This window comes from Carcharodon carcharias, chromosome 16, assembly GCF_017639515.1.
Source record: "Carcharodon carcharias isolate sCarCar2 chromosome 16, sCarCar2.pri, whole genome shotgun sequence".
Classification (NCBI taxonomy): Eukaryota; Metazoa; Chordata; class Chondrichthyes; order Lamniformes; family Lamnidae; genus Carcharodon; species Carcharodon carcharias.
The window spans coordinates 115,631,513-115,641,345 of record NC_054482.1 but is presented as its reverse complement, the minus strand read 5'-3'; the positions used below and the strand labels follow the sequence as shown (position 1 = coordinate 115,641,345).

The following is a 9,833-nucleotide window of genomic DNA, read 5'->3' as shown; positions in this document are numbered from 1 at the left end:
TGGATCTCCCACGTTTCGGCTGTACTCTAACATGAATGAGGGATTGTCTGGGTTTTTCTCCCTCACTGAATCCGTTCTCTGCTTATTTTACTGAATTGCTCCATTTATATGCAACTGAAAATGTATTAGGTTTGATCTAAATACTTTAGAATGCAGGGATTCCTGAAGATCTAACCATCAATAATGGCAATGCTAAAATGTACTTAACATTGGTGCTGGGTTCATTGAAAGGTGACTGTCAAGGTCATTGGTTTATTTGACAAAATAAGTTAAATTCCCCTTTTATTTCATGGAGTTTTTTTAGACAGGTGCTTTAGGAATCTTATCCCATTCTTGTCAAATATCTATCCCTTTCCCTGCTGTGACACGAGAATGATAGTATCTAGCCGTTTGGCAGACTCAAGTACAGAGAAAGAGGCACCCACTTGAGCCATTCCCTCCGCATATCCATTTTTTTTTCTAGTTTTCATCGCTTCTCTTTTAAAGCAGCAACTCACCAAGGCTCCTTCGACAGCACCTTCCAAACCCACAACCTCCAGCATCTAGAAGGACAAGGGCAGCAGGTACATTGGAACACCAGCACCTGGAAGTTCCCTCCAAGCCACTCACCACCCTGACTTGGAAATACATCGCCGTTCCTTCACGGCCGCTGGGTCAAAATCCTGGAACTCCCTCCCTAACAGCGCTGTGGGTGTACCTACACCACATGGACTGCAGCGGCTCAAGAAGGCAGCTCACCACCACCTTCTGAAATGCAAGTAGGGATGGGCAATAAATGTTGGCCCAGCCAGCGAAGCCCACATCCCATGAACTACTTTTTAAAAAAAATCAAGACAGAATCCAACATGAAGTAACAAATTCATGTCTTATTTATACAGTATGCCTGCCATTTTAGCACAGCTCTCGATGTTTTATATTGTTTATTTTGGAGATGACTGCTTGATTGGCTCCAATTACATAACAACTGATATTGAATATTTAAAGACCGACTTGAAGTGGTCAAAGGCTGAAATTTCACCTCAGTCCTTAGTTTAAATCCCTATCCGTCACTTTAGTATGTGACTCGTAATTGGTCTCACACCTTAGAAATAACCAGAATGTACCAGAAGTCGATTCCATAAATAAATTGTTTATTTTTTAAAAAAATTAAATCTATGTACATTTCATTCCAGTATGACATTTTTTTCTGTATCCCAATAGAATTTGCTACATTTTGATAAATAATGCAACATTGAAAAGAATATACTGCAGGATTTGTAATAACTGATGCTGTTTGCTGTGCTATGCATAGTAGACAGCGCAAGCTTTTAAGAGAGTTGGTTACTAGCTGCCACATAACGTGAGCCATGTGGCTCACTTCAGGAAACAATGTGACCCACATATGGGTTGTGTAAGCAAACCAACACAATTTCCTTGCTCGGGAACTCTTGACTATTATTACATTTTCAATTACAACCATGTTTTCACACAAGCACTTGATAAAAGACAATACACTGCTAATGATACACGGTAAGACATTATATAATAATACAAATATACATCACTTTGTTACAAATAGAACAAAAGTTGGGAAAACATGCTCCAAAATGAAGCTATCTCCTTGCTCCAATAAATTGAAGCTTTCATTTAACTTTGAGGGTTGACCGTTCCCTCAGTCTTAGCAGCCACAAGGGCAACGCTGCACAGTGCACATAGGTATAGCTACAGTATAATCATCTCTGGCCACCTTCCGCCCACCCCCCCCCCCCCCATCCCTTATCATGTTGTTTCATGTACGATGTGTAAAAAAGTTACACAACAGCCCCTTCAAAAACCCCAGTCTTCTCAAAAGCATTCACCAATCCCTAACCTTACACTGGAACTGATATGGCGTTTAGTTAGGGAAAATATAGCTGGGGCCAGTGCAAAACTTTGAGGATATGAATTTTGCTGGTTATATGTATAACCATGACAAGAATCTCTTTCAAAGCTAAAAAAAAAGGATAAATAAATAAATCCTGCCCCTTTAAGAGCTGTACTGCGATCCCATTTGAATCGCGTCCCTTTTTCCTAACTCATGATGCCAGTTGACTCTTCCTCTGCCTGCTCATGCCGGTCTCGTCAAAACACCCCTCCTGCCTGCACCTACACAGTTTGTCAATCTAGGAACTTGTGAATGTCATTGTGCAACATGACATAAGGATTGGAGGCTTCGTTATGATGGGGGCAGTTGTAGTGGCATCTACAGGACTGAATCATCATCATGTTCCTGGTGAAGGTCTCCCCATCATCACAGCGGAAGCGAACGCGGACAGTCCGGGTCTGTTGAGGAGTGCAGCAACGCCCATCGACACACGAGCCACAGTGCTTGGTGCGGTATCTCTTCACACTGGCACAACCTGCATAGGTGAAGTGTACGGCTGTGCTGGGCTTCTTGGCTTTGTAGCACTTCTTTCCTTTCTGCCGGAGGGAGGGAGGGAGAGAATAAAAGAAAAGCAAAAAAAAAAAAATCAGCAAATGTATGGGTTTATTCTAGACTAGAGTTACTGCAACAGCAGAGAATCACATGTTTGCCCAGCAAGTGAAGGGCAGGGGGTACAGGAAGAAACGGGACTTACTTTAAGGTTTGGAAACGTCAGCTGGTCACAAGGGCGGATGTCACAGATTCTGGTCTCTTTCCGAAGTTTGCAGTCAGGGTTGTCATTGGTGACTCTTGTGGAGATGCCTGACCCACAAGTCCTGGAACACTGGGACCATTCTGTGGTCTGGACAAAACACTTGGGTCTCCAAGCTAAAACAAAAAATGGAAAACGGAATCAGGACTATTTAGAAATGGGAGGGAAACAATGTTGTTTTAATCAAATCAATTCACAGAAACATCTTCCTATTTCAGCTAGTACAACATATGCAAGGCTGCAATTGTCTTCTTGCACAGGTTATGGTTCACGTCAATGTGATTGTCCACATGAGAAAGGCTTGTTCGGCTGGGTTATGGAAATGTATCAGTTTCAATTCCTAACTTCTGGCAGTTTTCCAAAAACTTGCCAATTTGTAAGGGAAGTAAATCTAGCATGGCGCCTGTTGATGACATCATTACTCTGCTGCTGGTTCAACACATACACTGGGATTTTCAACCCTTTTGAGTCCTAATTTCCTGAAATGGATGATAGTTAAGGGTTCGGCAAAGTTAAGGCTTATTGTTTGCTGTAAAAATTGGCAATAGCGCCAATGCATGCCTGTAAAGTACAGCAAAGGGAATGACTGACTCTCAGATCAGAAACATATAATATGAAATAATCTTTAATAATGTTACCTGGTGTAGAAACTATAATGGAGCACCGAATGCACCTTATGATTGGAGCTATGTGCAGCATTTACAAATGGTTCTGTTAATTAGCTGGGGACACGGATGTAAGGTAATTGGCAAAAGAACCAGAGGGTCGATTATTGTTTTAAGCAGCATGTTGATGTGATCTGGAAGGTGCTGCATGAAAGGGCGGTGGAAGCAAATTTAATAATAACCTTCAAAAAGGGAACTGGATAAATACTTCGAGACAAAAGTACTGGGGCACACAGCAGGGGGATTGGTGCTAATCAGATAACTCTTTCAAACAGGCAGGATGGGCTGAATGGCCTTGAAGGTTCTATAACCTACCTGGTAGACTTTTGAGGCCTCCTCTGAGGAGGGAGAGCAGTTCATTGTTGTGGAGCAGTCCCTCCTGCCATGGCTTCAGAACAGTCTCTTGATTGAAGAAGCCCTCCGTGCCCTCAGCCTCCAACACTGCCTTGTTCCCTTCGCAAACCCATTCCTCGCAGCACTGGCCTGGGACCTTAACCAGCCGTGGGTTAGGGCAGCCCATGTTGGGCAATGAGAGCTCCTGGGGGCACAGAGGGATACAGCCCACCGCTCCATCGATACAAGTGCACTGATGCTTGCAATTAGGTTGGAAGATCTCCCCATTTTGGTAAATTTTACTGTTGTACTCGCAAGGTCTTCCTTCAGATCTCGCTGTGAGGACACAAAATAAGTAGAGAGAGCCTTTTAAAAAAAAAACACTAAATTGGGAATAGACAGACATCTCACGCTCGTGAAGTGCCTACATATATTTAAAACTGTGGAAATTCTAAGTACAAGTCCCTGGAGGCATGCACAATGGCTTACTGAGGAATCACTTTCCCTTCAAACATCCATACAGTGATTTACATTCCTGACTGCTGAAATCATGTGCCTAGCTGCCAAAGAACAATATAGCATAACCATACATGGTTTTAAAAGATGACAGAACTCCTTTTTTCTCGACTAGGCTAAAGGGCAGGAGATATTCCCAATGGTTTCAATAAACTCTGAATAAACCACAAAAATCTCTTACCTCTGCAGATCCCCTGAAGGGCGCTGGGACTCGCTCCGAAGTTGCACTGTAACCCCTTGGTGTGATCACAAGGCTGCGATTTGCTGCAATCTTCATTGAGCTGCTTGGCACAGACCCGACAACATCCACAGCCGTCCAGCACTAGACTGACCCCCGGGGGGCAGCTTGTCATCTCCTGGGGGCACTGGCATTTCGACGGGCAGGTTAACATTGCCTGTGGGGACAAGGCAATGTTCTCCATTAGACCACAACGTGGGCGAGCCACTTTCCAAATACCACCATCACCTACAAAAAAAAAACACCCCTCAACCACATCACAGGGGTTGAAAACCATGCACACAACGCAGGAGGTGGCCATTCAGCCCATCCTGCCTGCTGCTGGCTCTTCTTGTTCCTGGAAGAACAAACTGCAAATCACAGACTGATGCAGCGCAGAAGCGAGGTCACTCAGCCCATCGTTTCTCTGCCAGCTCTTTTTTTTTTGAAAGGTTCAGGGCCAATGATCTCCCCAGGATCCCCCCACCCCCCCCCCCACAAGTCCTGAGCCCAGCAAAAAATCAAAATGAAAACCCCTTCAAGTATTGACCCAAAATTCTTTTTGAAAAGGTATAATTCCCTCACCATTTCGGCCCATCAAGACAGTAAATTGTACACAGGTTTAAAAAAAATCATGTCGAAATGAGTGGACTCACCTCAGCAAGACGGATAGCGAGAAGGACAGCGAATGCTGCAGAGTGGAACATTTTGGGGAGGGGGGATAGTTGGGGTCTCGGAAGTGTTTCTTTTTCCCTCTGATCTGACACGAGCTGATCTTCAGCAAGTTGCTGGTCTCTCTCTCTCTCTCTCTCTCTCTCTCAGTCTGTATGTGCCTTGGTGGCCGCTGTTTCCTCCTGCTCCCGTCTCGACAGACCCTGCTCAATCCAATAGCTGCTGCTTGCCTGGTGTAGAAGCTGCTTGAAGCTCTCTTCCTTTTATAAGCGGCTCTCCCCTGCCGGGTGACGTGCCCCCCGGCTGTCTGGGACTGCACAGCTTGTTTGAGTTCAGCAACAGGAATGTCAGGAATGTTTTCTGGCGCGTTTTTCTCAGACACCGCCCCAGCTAAAGAGGTGGAGGGGAGGGGGGCGATGGAGAGAGAGAGAGAGAGAGAGAGAGAGAGGTGGGGGGGGGGGGGGGGGAGACAATATTTAGGCTGCCCTCTCATCTCATCCAAATTAAAAGAACCCACATCATTTAACCACATTCTATGGGGGGGGGGGGGGGGGGGTGGGGTGGGATGAGGGGGAGGGGGACACACATACTTTGAAGTTTGCATAATAAAATATTTACAAATCATTTCGTTTTCACTACTACAGACGGAAAGTTTATGGCTTCTAAGATGGCCCGTTTTCCTTTTTCCAACTCCTCTTAAGTATTTCCAGATGAATTATACTCAACGACGTAACATTATTTCCATATTTGGTAGCAGAGAAGTCTGCCTTTTCCACATTTTTTTGTCTGCCCTGCCTGTCGACCACAAAGTATTGTTGACATCCCAAGACTTCTTTTAATATATATATATATGTACACACACACACACACAGGGGTCTGATTGATATTTTGGAAGATTTCTCTTGCTCACTTTCCAAGGAAGTCACCAGTAATTGTACAATCTGCTTGTGTTTTGAGAGGGATTGGTTGGGGGGGGGGGGGGGGTGAAAACTAACTTTGACAATGACAAAGTTCGTACATTTATTTTTTTCTTATTTTAACACACAGTTTAAAATCAGTCACAGTCACATATCCGAATTAACCTGTGCCATGCCCAAGAGATGGTTCGAGGAAACGGTGTTAGGCTTTTAGTTCGGAAAATTGCTCCGGAGAAACTCAACGATAAAACGCTCAGCCCCCCACCCCCCTCTAACATGCACTGACTCCGGAGTGAATGGTACCGGATCTGTGCAGGGATCCACCTGAAGGGGCTTTTCAACGAATGTTTCACGTTCCTAGAAACACCACAAGTGGCACTCGGAGACTCTCTCTCTCTCTCTTGCTTTTTTTTTGGGTCAATACTTTGATGAAAGGGATCTTTTATTTTATTTTTTTTAAAATCGTGGTTTAAAATTCCAGCAGTTATGTTTGGCTGAAGATCAGATGAAGGGGACACAGGCAAATTCTGTCCCTGGACGCTGCCGGGATCAGTTTTTAACCTCACATGTGTAAATATGTTAAAAAGATCTGACGAGAATGGCAAAACCAGCCCCGTGGATTTGTGAGGCCGGTGCCGACTTTGAAGGGGTAAGTTTGACTGTTTAATTAGTGGATCCTGGCTTTCATGTTATGGAATGGAGAGCCCTTTCAAGCTGTAATCTTAATGGTCCAGTGAGTGAGTGAGTGGTTAGGTTAGCACCTTAACGCGCCATGAATCAGTTCCAGCTGATTCCGAAGAGAGTTTAGATCTGAAATGGTCGGTCTCAGGTTTGTGTTGACACCGTTTGTTTGATTGAATCAATGAGTAAGACACTCCAGTAGTTCTGGGAATGCACTTGTCACTCAAAAGAATGTTATTAGCTACCAAGCGCACTAATTTGGGGCCCCTTAGTAGGAGCAATGTTAGCTCTTTCCTATGATCGTGGGGAGGTGCGAGATTCTGAGATGCCCTGAACTTTTAAGTTATTTTTCCAACACTCTCAATAACTGGGCGGCCGGAAATACCATATTAAGTCATCTTAGTTCCGAGACCATCCCTGTGAAGGTTCAGTGATGGTGACTATATTTACCCATTACTTCTTGAAACAGATTTTTTTTTTGCCTTGATGTTTTTTTTTAATTACAACTTTTTTTTAATTTTACGCACACTGGGTTGGTTCCCAATCTTCAGATTCCAGATTGCTACTTTAAAATAACAGTGAGATGGTTCTCAGTGTGTTTATGGTGCACTGGCCATCAGTGCCGGGATAGTTAGATCATAGTCAGGCCTGCTCCTGCAGACCAGTTCAGGAATAGGTGTGTATTGTACAATATGGTCAAGAGGCTTCAAGAGAGGACGCGGCAAAGGTTTACCAGAGTGATTCCAGCCATGAGGAGCTTCAGTTTCCTGATAGATCGGAGAAGCTAGGGGTATTCTTCTTGTAGAAGGGAAGACTGAGAGGAGATTTGATAGAGGTGTTCAAAATCATGAGGGGTCTGGACAGAGTAGGTAGGGGGAAACCGTTCCCATTGGTGGAAGGGTCGAGAGCCAGAGGGCACTGACTACACGTAATTAGCAAATGAAGCAATGGAGACCTGAGGAGAAGGGAGAAGCTTTTCCACACGGCGAGTGGTTAGGCCTGTGGGAGCATGGTGGAGGCAGGTTCAGTCGTGGCTTTCGAAAGAGAATTGGGTAACTACCTGAAGTGAGAGGGTTTGCAAGGCTATGAGAAAGAGGCAAGGGAATGGGGCTCAGTGAGTTGCTCTTGCAGAGAACTGGCAGGAGGCAACAGGCTGAATGGCCTCCTTCTGGAACCATTCTATGACATGCTTTCTGATGGTACGCTCTCCAGAGAATTTAAGATCTTTGACACTTTTCAGTGGTTTTCCCATTGTTTTCAGTATAGTCCGTGTCCATGATTAGCTTATGCTACATAAGTTAAGCTATCATACAATTTAATCACAAAATATGTTCTCTGTATCTTATGTAGTGAGACATTAAGGCAGCGTCTGCTCAACCACTGTGAGGCACCTGCTGCCAAATGCCACCCATGTATTCCCACAAGCTGTGACCAGCAGCCAGCCGAGAGAATCCAGCCACAAATCACTTGCTGCCTGGTCACTAGAGTTCTTATAACAACCAACCACTAGAGGCCACTCATCCACCACTAGCAGCCAGACAAGTCTAATCACCCAGACATCCATCATCAGCCAGGCATGTCTGGTCACACCGGCACTCAGAAAATGAATGAAAACTTGCATTTAAACAGCTCCTTTCATGACCTCAGGACACAAAATGCTTTACAGCCAATGACGTACTATTTCCAAGAATAGTCATTGTTGCAATGAGTAACTGCAGCTGCCAATTTGCGTAAAGCAAGATCTCAAAAGCAGCAAATTGATAATGAACACATCTGCTTTTAGTGGTATCAGTTAAAAGATAAATATTTGATTGGGGAAGAACACTCCTGCTTGTGTTGAAGAGCGCCTCAGGATCTTTTAACTCCAGGGCAGCCGCTCACCATCTCATCTGAAAGGCAGTGCATCACTCCCTCAGCACCGCAAGGACATGACAGTTTGGTACAAGATGAAGTCACTGCAGGAAAATTTAAATTCCTTCTGATTCAAAGGATATTAGGACACTAGAATATTAAAGGAAGTAGCTACTGGTAGTAATCTTCCAACAATCCTAAGATTCTGGAAAAGCCCTAGAGGATTGAGTCATAGAATTATAGAGTCATAGAGTCATTGAGGTCTACAGCACAGAAAAAGGCCCATTGGGTCTGCGCCAGGCAAACAAGTACCTAACTATTCTAATCCCATTTTCTAGCACTAGGCCCATAGCCTTGTATACCATGGCATCGCAAGTGCACATCCAAATACTTATTAAATGTTATGAGGGTTTCTGCTTCTACCTCAGGCAGTGAGTTCCAGATTCCCACCACCCTCTGGGTGAAAAAATTCTTCCTCACATCCCCTCTAAACCCCCTGCCCCTTACCTTAAATCTATGCCCCCTGGTTATTGATCCGTCCACCAAGGGGAAAAGTTCTTTCCTGTCTACCCTATCTATGCCCCTCATAATTTTATACACCTCAATCATGTCCCCCCTCAATCTCCTCTGCTCCAGGGAAAATAACCCCAGTCTATCCAATCTCTCCTCATAACTAAAACTCTCCAGCCCAGGCAACATCCTGGTAAATCTCGTCTGCACTCTCTCTAGTGCAATCACATCCTTCTTATAATGCGGATTCCAGAACTGCACGCAATACTCTAGCTGGGGCCTAACCAGCGTTTTATATAGTTCCAGCATAATCTCCCTGCTCTTATATTCTATGCCTTGGCTAATAAAGGCAAGGATCCCATATGCCTTTTTAACCACCTTATCTACCTGTCTCGCTACCTTAAGGGACCAGTGGACATGTACGCCAAGGCCCCTCTGATCCTTGGTACTTCGCAGGGTCCTACCATTCGTTGTGTATTCCCGTGCCTTATTTGTCCTGCCCAAATGCATCACCTCACACTTATCCAGATTAATTCCATTTGCCACTGATCAGCCCATCTGACCAGCCCATCTATTTCCTCCTGCAATCTAAGGCTATCCTCCTCACTATTTACCACTCCACCTATTTTCATGTCATCCGCAGATTGGAGAACGGCCAATGTAACCCCCTTATTCAAAGAGGAGGGAGACAAAATACAGGTAACTATAGGCCAGTTAGCTTAACATCCGTCATTGGAAAAGTGATAGAGTCTATTATAAAGGATGTAATAGCAGAGCATTTAGAAATACATAATCTAATCAAGCAGAGTCAGCATGG

The 9,833-nt window shown here is 44.5% G+C and overlaps 2 protein-coding genes across 2 annotated transcripts in view; one reads left to right on the top strand and one right to left on the bottom strand.

Moving 5' to 3' along the window:
• Positions 1-1,113: 1,113 nt before the first annotated feature.
• LOC121289442 (CCN family member 1-like) lies at positions 1,114-5,326 on the bottom strand. Its single transcript, XM_041208933.1, has 5 exons — positions 5,042-5,326; positions 4,350-4,563; positions 3,635-3,988; positions 2,598-2,770; positions 1,114-2,439 (listed from the first exon to the last, which is right to left on the bottom strand). The coding sequence occupies exons 1-5, from the start codon at positions 5,090-5,092 to the stop codon at positions 2,137-2,139; spliced, it is 1,095 nt and encodes a 364-aa protein (XP_041064867.1). The 5' UTR covers positions 5,093-5,326; the 3' UTR covers positions 1,114-2,136.
• Positions 5,327-6,191: 865 nt separating this feature from the next.
• Positions 6,192-9,833, top strand: part of ddah1 (dimethylarginine dimethylaminohydrolase 1) — a 222,447-nt gene continuing 218,805 nt past the window's right edge. The window contains exon 1 of the mRNA XM_041207591.1: positions 6,192-6,623. Coding sequence (XP_041063525.1) covers positions 6,573-6,623 — 51 coding nt within the window. The 5' untranslated portion in view covers positions 6,192-6,572. The remainder of the gene's footprint in view (positions 6,624-9,833) is intronic.